Source organism: Sipha flava, unplaced genomic scaffold (genome assembly GCF_003268045.1).
Source record: "Sipha flava isolate LNK unplaced genomic scaffold, YSA_version1 109_pilon_pilon, whole genome shotgun sequence".
NCBI classification, from domain to species: Eukaryota; Metazoa; Arthropoda; class Insecta; order Hemiptera; family Aphididae; genus Sipha; species Sipha flava.
Window position 1 is genome coordinate 1853732 of NW_020271726.1, and position 13837 is coordinate 1867568.

General features: G+C 25.8%; 2 protein-coding genes across 2 annotated transcripts in view; one reads left to right on the forward strand and one right to left on the reverse strand.

Moving 5' to 3' along the window:
- The first annotated feature begins 8879 nt into the window (after window positions 1–8879).
- Window positions 8880–13837, forward strand: part of LOC112688071 (probable inactive protein kinase DDB_G0270444) — a 35491-nt gene continuing 30533 nt past the window's right edge. The window contains exons 1-2 of the mRNA XM_025561088.1: window positions 8880–8955; window positions 12593–12691. The gene's annotated coding sequence lies outside the window, so the exon portion shown is untranslated. The remainder of the gene's footprint in view (window positions 8956–12592; window positions 12692–13837) is intronic.
- LOC112687056 lies at window positions 9476–10642 on the reverse strand. The gene is made up of 5 exons (XM_025559596.1): window positions 10612–10642; window positions 10130–10242; window positions 9940–10017; window positions 9597–9842; window positions 9476–9509 (listed from the first exon to the last, which is right to left on the reverse strand). The coding sequence occupies exons 1-5, from the start codon at window positions 10640–10642 to the stop codon at window positions 9483–9485; spliced, it is 495 nt and encodes a 164-aa protein (XP_025415381.1). The 3' UTR covers window positions 9476–9482.

The following is a 13837-nucleotide window of genomic DNA, read 5'->3' on the forward strand; positions in this document are numbered from 1 at the left end:
TATTGTGTAGAATAGTTTTTACTATTGTATTTCATTGTTAATAAAATTTACAGAGACAATAAGTACCTACATATGGATGTTAAATTCCACTCGAATAAATATGGCTTCCTTTAAATTCTTAATCTAGCATATTGAGTAAAATATAGTTAAGAGTACATATCAAGCCTGTACAATACATAAGAAAAATAATTATTTATAATGTTTGAATAACATTAAAAATAAAATAATATCGCGTTTTATACTTTTATTGTTGTCTTTATGGATGTATTATATTCATATGGAATTAATGTTTATAAAGAGTGTTAGTAGATCTATAATAGATATGTGTGTTATAATCATTATGTATATTAATTTATAATAAATAACTAAATAAAAGAAAACCATGTTTTATAATGTTGATCAAAATGTTATCTAAAAATAGAACTGTAACTTTTATGGTTTGATAACATAATTATAATATATTATGTATTAACATGTTTTTTAATTAACGGTTTTTTAAGCAAATCGTATGGAGTCGTTGTAATTTTATAATAAAATGTACCGTTATGTTCATAATTTAAAATAAATGTTAATTCATATAATTGTAATAAAAATGTCAATGTGATTTTTGTTATTTATTACACAATGTATACAAATTTCATAAAAAAAAATTACAGGTTACCTACTATCATTTTCCTAGAATTAAGTCTTAAAAAAATTTCTGTCCTTAAGAATTACGAGTTTCTGTAATACTGTGAACTTATGCATATACACTATATTATGATACATGTAAAATACATTAATGGACTTCAAATGAGCTTTCGTGAGATTTAGTAAAATAAGTAAGTAAACCTTCGTATTTTTTAACAAAGCTCATGTAGATTGTTTAAATAAGTACTTATTTTAATAGAACAATAATAATGACTGTATAAATTAGATCATTAATGCTTAAAACTTCAAGTAACATAGACCAAGTAATAAATCAATAAATATTATTTTGTATAACCTCATTTTGTTTAAATAATTATATAGAAAAACTTCAGGACCTCATATAACTCCTATATAAATTATAATCCATATATTTATATAACTTATATAACAGACATTTTATTTGGCTTAACAAAAAAGTAATAAAATCGTTAATAGTGAAAGGTAAAACCAGTCAAATAAAACGAATCAATATATTAGTGTGAATAAAAACATACATTTATAACATGTACTCGTATTTAATAAGATATGGCTTTATATACATAATTTACAAATCTTTGGTTTTTTTAAAGCTTTTTTTCATTGTTGTATTAAATAAGTAACTATAATGAAAAACAAAACATCAATCATGAATTTAAAAAAAAATTTTGAAATCTCATTTATTTAAGTGCCAAAGTAATAATACAATAGTATTTTACTTTTTATAGATTTTGACTGTGAATTTTTGAACTCTCTAAAAAATAAAGAGTGTCATCTTCTTTTGCAATAGTTTAAAGTTATTAATCTCCATCTTCGTATGAAAATAATCATGTTGCAAAAAAAAATATGTCAATCCCAATTCTCATAAGTAAAATCCATTAATCTTAACAGATAACATAGAATAAAAAACAATGAAACTGATTGATGAGTTTTTATTAAACCAGTATATACAAAAACATTCAGATGTTCGAAAATATTACAAATTTGATTAAATATTAACATACTATATTTTAGAATTAAATTATATATTTTATTTTTATTTAAAATTTAGATCATTATGTATTCCAGAAGTATTTAAATTTAAAATTGCTTTTATAAGTGTAAAATAATTAGAATGTTAATAATTTTCTACTATTATTATAACTTCAAAACCATACACAAATATAATTTAAAACGTAATTTGATACGAATATAGAAATGGATATTGATAAAATGATCGATAAACATTGTTCATAGGTTAGTTTTTGTACATTCTCATTCCCCACGGCTAGAATATCAATATTATAATTATTTTATACTTTTCATACCTAAATAAATAAATTTGAATAATTCAAAAAGTACATACTGGTTCTAATTTGAATTTAAAACGGCCTATTAAAACGCTAAAATTTGCAAATTCGTATAAAAACAAATTGTTTATCATAGGTACTTAAGGTTTTATTTTTATTACTATTAATTTTTTATAATATTATTATTTAAACGCTGCATTACCCGAGCGTAAAATATTTGTGTATTACCATACACCTCTCTATAATCGTACTCTACCACATTCCACTTCCATCACGATTCATGACCTCATTACCAGTGTTGTGCTTAAACAAAAAAAAATTATCTAGATATAGATACTGTAGAAATTGAATTTAACTAGATATAAATAGATAAAATCATTTTTATATAGATATAAATAGATAAAATCATTTTTATATAGATATTTATATAAGGTATTAACGTTTTCATCCGTTTGTAGACGATCTCTTTTGGTTTTGGGTAATGATTGTATTATGTAACTAAGGCCATCCCAAGGTTTTCTGGGGCCAGGGGCAAAATAATTTGGGAGCCCTTCGACCGTAATAATAAGATATGATAAACAAAATTCTTGCAAATGTATTTTTCCAAACCTTAACCAATGTAGCTCATTTAAATTCATGTATTTCATGTATTACATACGTGCATAATAGAATTGAATATTATTCGTATTATCATTAATTATTATTATTTATTTATAATCAATGGTATTATTTATTGCTCAATATAATCGAACAAGTTGTTACACGTTCATGTGACTTTAATCGCCGACACGCAGCGTGTAATACTGTGTGATCGAAGCTTTCTTATTGATGATTTTATATCAAGACTTTATGGGGGCTCCTAAAAAATATTCCAACAACAGGGCCGGGGACAAAATGGTCCCGTTGCCCCCTTCCCTCTGAATAGCCCTGTATGTAACGATCCATTTCAAAATATAAAATATTTCACCAATAAAATAAAATTGAAAGTCATAGACAAAATTATAAAAAATATGAAGACATATCTGATGATAAACACTGAACACGTTGTAGATGAGAGTGCACTGCGTATATAACATAGTACCTACAAATTTTTTTTACATGTGTTAATAAATAACGGACGTTTCACGCCTAATATTTATTTTGTTGTACAATAATATTATGTAGACACATCAAAGTACGAATTCATTGAATTGGAGTCCGGTAATGACAATTATTTAGAGCACATGATTACATGAACAATGGACTTAATTTATACATAAATATTGAATTTATGACGGTCGAATGATGATGGAGAACGATCAATTTCTGTGTAGGTACAGCGTAATGCGTATTGTAAAATTGCTATTTTCTTATCGACAATTATTTCTGTATTTTAGTATTTATACTACATCTACCGTGCAGCTGCAATAATGACCAACTTAGACTTATGGTACGTTATCTCTGGTTCTAATATTCTTGTAAATGCTCTTTTGGCGTTCGTAACACCACAGAACAATTGTAATATGGGCATGAGACTTCCCTCTATACTATGAAATTATAAATAATTCTCATCTCCTATGCATATTATGTAAGTAATACATGTAATACTATATACATAATAAACTGTCATTGTTCATAATTAATAATAAATGTTATGTAAAACAATTTCAGAACCAATTTTTGCAAGTAAATATACAAATGAAATTTCTTATTTAGTTATTTATTTTATATTGAATGACAAAATTGTAAATTAGTTATTACTAATGATTAGCTACAGATTTTGTTAATTATCTAGATAAATTTATCTAGATGGCTATGATTTGTATCTAGATAAGATAATGGTATGAAGTTTTTATCTAGATAACATATCTAGATAAATTTATCTAAAGCACAACACTGCTTATTACCGTCTATAATATCTTGCTATATATATATATTAATAATTTTGAAAATTCTCTGGCCAACGCTAACATTTTCTGCAACCCTAACAAACAAACAAATATTCAAATTACCATTAGCCAAAAATAAATTTCTTTGTGAGCCTATCTTTAAAGTCATAGAATAGAGAAAAAAGACAACCTAATTGTACATCTCTTTTTATGTTTTGAAATTTGCATGATAGCTATTCCATTCAAATTCGCTTGAGTTTTGTCTTTAAGAATTATTTCTGGAGATATTTTTAATGAAAGAAAAAAGAATAACAATAGTAAGAAAATACCATAAATTTATCGGCAGTACTAAAAAACTTTTATTTCAAAATTACAATATTGTTATATATATTGTAAATAAATTAGATATTATATAATAATTAAATTATAATAAGATAATTAATAAAAATATTTGAGAAAAAAACATAAATAAAAAATATCTTACACTTATGAGATTAATACAATAGCTAGACTTTTTATACTTTATAGATTAAAATAAAGTTAACTTAATTTATGAAAAAAATAAACTTAATTAGAAGACTATGTTTTCTATATTTTAGTTAAGAACATGTCTTGCGATTTGTTAATGGTCATCGCAAAACATAGTTTGCTGGGAAATTGAATGTGCTTGAATACGAATGAATAGTCACTTGTTATCATTGAAATTATTTGAAATAATTAATTTGCATTGCTGTACCTACATTATCAAGAAAAACGTAAGAACTATTATTAGAGCCATTAATTAGATATTTCAGTGGTTCTTGTGGTTAAGGAATTTCGTGCAAGCGATGACGAGTAAATATTTGCAAAGTAATTGAAAAATATAAAAATATAAAAATAAAAAATAAATAAATATAAAAATGCATGAAAAGATGATTTATTGTAAGAAATAAATGTGTCATAAATAAAAATAAAATATTTAGATTTTTTAACGAAATATTATTCATTATTTACAAAATATATACTAATTTAATACCTAAATTAAAAATTAAAATTTACATGTCAGATACGTATAAGTTTAAATCTGCTATAATTATTCACTAATTTATAATAAATCAGTTATTTAAATTTTATTAAACTCTGAACCTTATATAGGTCAGGCAATCAACTCTAGATTAAATCGTCGGTTTTAGTTTTTGTAACATTAAAATAAAAACATTAAATTACATTACAATATACACTTTTAGAATTATTTATAACATATTATATCATGTATATGACTTCTTTTATACTAGTTTGGACTTCATGTACAGGTATTATTCATTTGTTGTTTCTGTTTTATTCATTTTATTTTGTTTTACGCACGAGACGGACGATAATAATAATAATAACTTTTGTGTTATTTGATGTCGGTTTAACTATTACTTATTATGTACCTACTAATATCTAGTAACTAGTATTAGTACAATTATTTAATTTAGATAAAGGCTACCATGGATCTAAAAAATTGTAAAACCTAGTAATAAAATGTTATACAATTTTATAAATCAATAGAGTTGTGCTTCTAATGCCATAGACACGACATGACATTTTCAAAGGAGCGTCGCGGTATGACCTCCGTAATCAGAGTGGCGTGGCGTTGTACGTATTAAATATGTTAATATATTAATTATTTCCAGTATTATGACTACTGCGTGGATCAGGGACACCGGAACATAACATATTTTGGGAGGGGGGCAAACTGAGTGTAGCCTCTAATCAACCACTACTTTTATACTAATTAACAATGGCGGCGCGTGAACAATTTTATATGGTAGACAATAAGACAACCAAATATATGGTGTTATATAAAATTTATTTAAAAATTAGATCGTCATAAAAAAAGTAAATTACATAAAATAACTAGATTTGAATATAATTTAAATCAATTCGCCGATTTTGGTTTGTTGCGAACACATCTATTACACTGTTTATAAATGTTGGATCTTTTGATAATTCACCTAACATTTTTTTTTCAATAGCTAAAGTAGACAAAGACGAAAGCCTATCATTTATCATTGAATTTCTTAAAAAGGATTTGATACGTTTTAAAGTACTCATGGATCTTTCACTTGAGGCTATTGTTGCAGGAATAGTTAATACTAATTGAATAAGTTTCGTGACTTCTTGATATACTTCTTGAAGCCTATCTAAAATAATTTATATAATTATAATTTATTTCAAAATTTTGTTACAATATTTAAGAAATGTTTCAGGTTCTTACTTTTAAATATATAGTCAATAAATTCTAAAAGAGCGAAATATTTCAATGGATCTGCATATATATGTTATGTAAAGCTCATTTTTTAGACGATCTTTATTAAAAATATCTGGATAGTATTTAAAAAGTTGTTTTAATTTTTCTTCTGGAAATTTAACTTTATATGATGCAAACATTTCTTCATTTATCATTTCAGCAAACTCTAGTTTTTCAAAATCTTTAAATCAAATATTTATTTTAACAATTAATGAATCAATAATCGACGTAAATTAGCTTTTTCCTCATTTGTATACTTTAAATCTTTATTTAATTAAACGGAACATTTTATGATATCGTGTATGGAAATTTCATTTTTCAAATCTTTTAACAGTGAAGTAAAACTTTTAATTTCGTTAACGCAATATTTACTATCAGTAGTTGATTTATTTTGTAGAATACAAAATGTGTGATCATTAAATATAAATATTTTACTAAAAAGTACCAATAAGTAAACAAATTTTCGATTGTTCATATTACTCAATATACCAGATGTAGTACAAACAGAAGCAGAATCCCAGCCAGGGTCATCAACTACATGAGATACGGCATTTTTTGTTAATTGAAATGAGTTTTTATAGTTACAGCAGCTCTTGAATGATAATTCCAACGTGTATTGCATTGATTTGTTAATTTAAATCCTTGCTTTCTTAATAAAACACTTCTTTTAGAAGATCTACTAAAAAATGTGAACATAGTAAGGTTTGTTATGAATAATTTAACATCTTATATTGTTTTTGCTCCATGAAGTAGAACTAAATTCAATTGATGAGCATAACAATGTATAAAAATAGCCATTGGATAAATATTTTGTATAATTGACTGCACCCCATTTTTTTCATCCGTCATAACAGAAGCACCATCATATGTTTGACACACAACTTTTTCACCAATATTCCACTGAGAAAGTTCATTTAAAATAACTTCGGATAAGCCAGCCGCAGTCTTATTTTTGGAAACATCAAAAAATCCTATAAATCTTTCTTCGATCTTATTGTCAATTATATAACGAAAAATTAAACTCATTTGAGATTGACATAATACATCCATAGTTTCATCAGCTTGTATTGATATAAAATTTGTAATTTGAAGTTCTTTTAAAATATGAGAATTTAATACCGTAGTTACGCAATGGATCAAGTCATTTTATATATCGTGTGAAGTTCTTTAAAAACAGAATTTGTCAAAAAGTTTTCTCTTACTCGTATAAATTGCTCTTCTTTAACAAGTAAATCTAAAATTTCACAATAATTTCCTTTATTTAAAGAACCTTCACTCTCGAGATGTCCGCGGAATGCCAATTCTTGTTTCCCTAAAAAACAAACTACATCGATTAAACGAGCTAATATCTTTCTGTTTATGTTCACTTGTTTATTATGATTAATTGCAGTTAACCGACGACTCTCAGATATTGAGAATGTTCAATCCTATTTTTACCCAGCATATGAAAACTTTCTTTATTAGGTGTTTTTTTGAAATTTGGTGTTTTTCAGCTTTTACGAATTAAGTTTTTAATATTAGGAATACCATTTATACTCCACTCATCCTCTCCTCTGAACAAGACATATGTAACAGTATAATTTCTTTCTTTCAATGCTTCCCGCTAACCAGTTAAATTTTGAACACCAAGACAATTGAAATTTTCTTAAAGTTTTTGCTTCTTTATATTCTAATGATAAATATGGCATTGGTCTTTTACCTTTTAAGTTTCACTTATTCAATTAGTATTAACTATTCCTGCAACAATAGCCTCAAGTGAAAAATCCATGAGTACTTTAAAACATATCAAATCCTTTTTAAGAAATTCAATGATAAATAATAGGCTTTCGTCTTTGTCTACTTTAGCTATTGAAAAAAAAAATGTTAGGTGAATTATCAAAAGATCCAAAATTTATAAGCAGTATGTTACTTATAGATATCAATGTTCAGTATTGTCAAATTATATTATATGTGTATTATGTTATATCGATTGTGTCTGTTTAAATATTAAATACTAAGTTACAGTTACTAATAGTATCCAGAGAAGTAGACAATAGGTAAGCAAGACTCAGTTAATAAAATTAGCAGGGTAGGGGCTATCAAGTGCACTTGATGCAGTTGTCAGAAAAATGATAAGGATCTGACACCGACAGACAGCCGCCATATCATAACGTCATAACGTATGGTGTGGTGGGGCGTTCTGTCGTTGAGTAATAATTACTGCAGCAGCGGCTATTTTTAGAAAATAAATCGCAATCCAATCCATGGCCTATAATAATAATACGGATTAATGATTATAATATTATATTAATATTTAATATCACAGTCCATACTCTATGTGAGAAACCATTTTGTGATAAACATAATGAAACGATTAACGAGACAAATAATTTGTTTGGTCATTTGGAGCCTTACATACTAGTATGGTAAAAACTTGAAAAGTATATTTACTTTACTCATGTTCTTGATTCACAATTTCTTATGTCTGTTATTTTTCGTTATTTTGTGTATGATTTTGTGTTATTTTTCTAATAATAATATATAAATATATTAGTTTATTAATTATGAGTTTGACGTGTGAGTTTTGTTGACGTGATCAAAATTATGAGAATGATACTAATTGAATAAGACACGTGGAATCATGTCAAAAAAAAAAAATAAAAGACAAAAAATTAATTTGGATAATTATTTTTTTTTTAAATAAATAAATTCTCTATCTGTTAGTACACTTTAGTTAACTAAAAAATATGAATTCCTTAATATTTTTATACAAATAAAATAATATTTATTTTAAATTTTTAAGCTGTTCAACAAAATGATATGATGATGGTCAATGTAGAGGCCTCTTCACAGTCTTCGAGTGCAGTTAAAAAACCCAGTATGTACATTTTATTTAAGTTTTTATCCTTATTTTTAGTGTTCACAAGTGTTTTTATTTTGCGCTTTTAATATATTTATTTTAACTTTAAAATTAGTACAATATTTCACTATATATCACTCAGCAGTAGCGTAGACATAATTTCTGAAAGGGGGGGGGGGATCAAAAAAAGAAAACTAAATGGGATGGAAAAATCTCCCATCCTCTCAAATTTTTTTTACTATTTTATAATTTTTTAACCACATACCAAAATACAATCAATAATAGGAATTAAATTCTCTCGGTTTTCTTTAACTTTTTTTGCTCTGAAATTATACAAATGTAGGTTCATTTATAATCATTAATATTTTAAAACTAAACATAAACTAAATTTGTAATAAAAAAATAATACAACTTTATAATAAAAATAGAATATTAAAAAATATTTAAATCTACCTGTCTATGTTTAATTTGTTTATAATCTCAGGTTCCTTTGAAGATGCAATATTCAAAAAATAATCAGCTTTTTTTAGAGATAGTTTATGATATTAATGTTTAGCATAATTATTTAAAGTCTAATATAATAAATAAAACATTCATATTAAATATTTATAATAATATTAAAAAATTTAAAATGTGTGATCATAACTTTATAGACATACTTCTAATGCTTTTTTAAAGCTATCCATTGGTTTAATTACAAGTGTATATAATTTTTGACATCCAAATCCACCAGTTCTTGAAAAAATCAAACATACTTTACAAAAACCTCCTTGCCTTATCTCTGAATATGCTAACCACTTGAACATTTTCAACCAATGGTGTTGAAATTTGAGATTCCTACCTTTATTTTTCTCTATTATAGGAAATATATAAGTTTCTGATGGAACCCACACATCTGTCAGAATCTATAAACAAATATATTTTATAATTTTGTAAATTTAAAAAAATGATTCATTTAAATATCATAGTACAATACTATTTGTATATAATTAAATAACTTACTAGGTTTTTATCAGTATCACTCAAATCACAATTAACAAACAAACCAATATCATTTTCCCTTGCTAATGGACATGTTGTCTTAAAAAAAATTATAACATAATATTGTTTATAGAAACATTAGAAACCCATAAATAGGAGACTTAAAGACTTAGATAAGTCAAATAGTCAAGCATACAATTTTTTTACTCACCAAATTTACTGTGTCTGTATGTTTTTGTTGACTTTGTGCAGGTTGTGAATTATTTGGATCTGAATCGACAGTTGACTTTATACTTTTATTGAAATATGAAAGTAGAGTATTATTTTTTCTTTTATTATTCATGTTTGATTACTATATTAAGTAATAAATAAATAACTAATATTATAAGTTATAACAATATTATAGTTATCAACTTAATTGTTTAATAATTTTATTATTTTTATTCACTGTCGCGTGTAGTCAGATGCTAGTTGGTTCGAATATATTGTAGACCATGTTTATAATCATACAGTCAAAGTTATATTTAAATCGTTTTCAATTTAACGTATTATTTGTATTCAGTGCGCACCGAGTACAATAAGTAATAACATAAATTTGACTAAAATAGATTAATTGATGTAGTGTTTTATACTCAGTAATCGAAATGTTGCATTGACGTCTGACGGCACCGCTATTTTTGTAAATGTGGGTACAATTATGAACTATGTTTCTCCACGAATCCATGATAGGTTCAATAAATTATCAATTATCCCATGAATTTCTTTTTTTTTTTAGGTTTCAGATAAATAAATAGAATGTTCTATGTCTACGCGGTGAACTAAATCCGTAACGATAATGATCTCATTCTCTTTTCTCATAACAACGATAGTATCCGATAATATTTTAAACACGGAAATTAAGTGGAAGTTCATTAGCCCAAGTTACATACATATTGTTATATACATAGTATTGTCTCTATAAGTTATAAGATAAGCTATAATAAAGTATATAACAATATGTATGTAACTTGGGCTAATGAACTTCCACTTAATTTCCGTGTTAAAATTCAACTAAAGCTATAATCAGTCCTAGTGTTAATTTAAGTCAGATGTATGTTGCTTTATCTGAATTGAGCACAAATCATTTTGATTCAGGTTGTTATATTATACTAATTATATAGGTAGCTTATTTAATAATAAGTATACAAATTATTCCTTCAGATAAACTAGTAGAATTGGACAGTTTTGATAACAACAAAAGTAATGTTGAAAATATATTGATGGATGAAAAAAGCAAAACACCAAAGCCATCTCCAATGATTGATTACGGTTAATAAACTGGTTTTTTTGTTTATAATCAAACTAACATATTTTGTATTTGAACCATCACCATAGATAGCAAGTAATTGAATTTTTTAAATGTCAATGTATTATGTGTGTACTCAGTACCTACTGTGTGTATTTCAAAATGTCCATTATTTTTTTTAATTTTTCAAGTTGACTAGTTAGTTTATTTTGTTGCGTGCCGTCGCTCAATCGTATATGATGGTTAAGTTTTTAAAGGATAGACTTCAATAAAACACTCAATTGAAATTTTAACTGTTTATTTAGCATATAAAAATAACATTAATATAAGAAATAATGTGGCGTGAAGGTGCTTGCGACTGTACATGTAAACCACATCTGAATATTGGTCTGTTCCCAACCCCCTTATATACTTAGGTTTGGTGAAGATCAAACGTGCCGCGCTGGGCGATAGTTGTTTTCAACTATAATAAATAATTTGTCTCTAACCCGCTATTTATTACCTAGATGACCTTATTCGCACTTATTCCATATTTGCCACGATTTTTCCCAGTTACAATCCTACATATAACCATGCGATCCACATATAATAAATGTACTGGTTTATCTTCTGGCTTTTAACTAAAATTCATTTCTATTTTTACGACTGTGAATATTGTGTTAATAATAATCATTTTCTTGATATCTACCATTACGATTTACATGGTCCCGTCCATGTCGTATGAGTCTTAATATTTATTACATATTACCTGTCTTCGTAATATGTGTTTGCTTTACCCTCCGTTTAAACTAATAGTTCCTTTCTATTATTATTGCGAATACTAGATTACTCACAATCATTCTGCGATCTCTAATATTTATAATTTATGTGGACCCGCCCGTACTGTAAGAGTCGTAAGGACCTACATTCATGTATGTCCGCAACAATTTTCTAATAAGCTTGAATTTTAACAACGAAATTAGTTTATAAATAGTAAATAGATTCCATAGTAATTAATTTGATTTATCCAATTGATATGGCAATGTGTGAAGTTAAAATAATTTTTATATTTTATACATAGATGTGTAATAAGAAAGAATAAGATAAAATGCATTTTTAACAAAATATTAAGATATTATTTAAAAAAATATTATACGTGGCATTATCGCTATATGCTGCCCAGATAGTAATTAAATCAAATAAGTTAACTTATTTTTAATAAAGTTAAGTTCATCATTTTTTCCATGACAACTAAACTTTTAGAGTAAAACATATTGTTTGTTAACTATTAACGTTGACTTAACTGAACTAACTTAAATTAATTTGGTCCTAGAACTTGCCTATTTTCAGTCTAATTTATCTTTAGTTTTAGTATAAAATATCATACCTATATATTTTTGTATATTATAGATTATCAATTAATTTCAAATGATCCTGCCAACTATTCTGAAGAAATACTGATGGATAAAGAAGCCGAAGCACCAATACATTCTACAACAACTGATAATGGTTAGTAACTGGTTTTGTTTAAATCATACTGATGATATTTTGAACTTAAACCATTGATTTTTAAACATTAAACCATTAATGCAATATATATGTGTGTGTATATTCAATATGTCTCAGTATTATGAGCACATAACAGCAAATTATAGGTTTTGAATAATTCATTGAACTCAGTTATGTTTAATCCTCTGTTAGTGCTTTCATGTGCTAAATTTGTTTTTGAAATTAATAATTTTATAGATTATATTATTTTTCTGCTAAATGTGAATCTTGAATTTGAGTGTTTGTACAATTAATATTTAAAGAATTAAAAGTGAATCTTAATCACATGGGAAGCCTTAATTGATACACTTGAAGATCTACATAAATATGAATCTTCATCTGACGCATCAACATTTATTGATTATTTTCAGACTGAACGATTTTTGTACACTTGTTTTGTATTTAAAAGAATATTTGGTTTATTAGATACATTAAGTAAAATACTTCAAGCTATAGATACAGATCTTATCATAGCGTCAGAAATGATTATATCTAAGAAAAAACAGTTATTGAAACTTTGAGATGAATTTGATTCAATTGTTTTGGCGGTAAAAAAATTTATTGAGGTTCACAGCGAAGAAAATTTCACCTTTACTCCTTGATCGCAAAAATGTCACAGAAAGAGAAAACGTGTGCCGGATGAACAAACATTAAATGAGCCGACCACTGATCCTCTTAATAAATTTAAGTACCACACATTCTATATAGTAATTGATATTATATGTAATGAGATTGACAAGGAATTCAGTAAATCATCATTATCAGTGTTTAAAGATCTATCACTTATAACAAAAAAAAAAGAATTTTAATAATAAAAACTAATAATCATAAAATGCTAAATGATACATTTTAAGGTATATCTTTAATTTATCCGAACTTTTTAAATGCAGAATTATTAAAAGCTGAATTTATGTGGCTTATAAACGGTTTTTCTGATTTGGAAAAAACATATCATTTGCCTGAACATCTTCATAAGACTGATCTAATATCTTATGATTATATATATATACAGTAGTCACTCGATAATTCGAAATTCAGAGAACCGAGTTAAAAATTCGATTTATAGAGGTTTTCGATTTACCGAGTGTTCGAATAATCGAAGGAAAA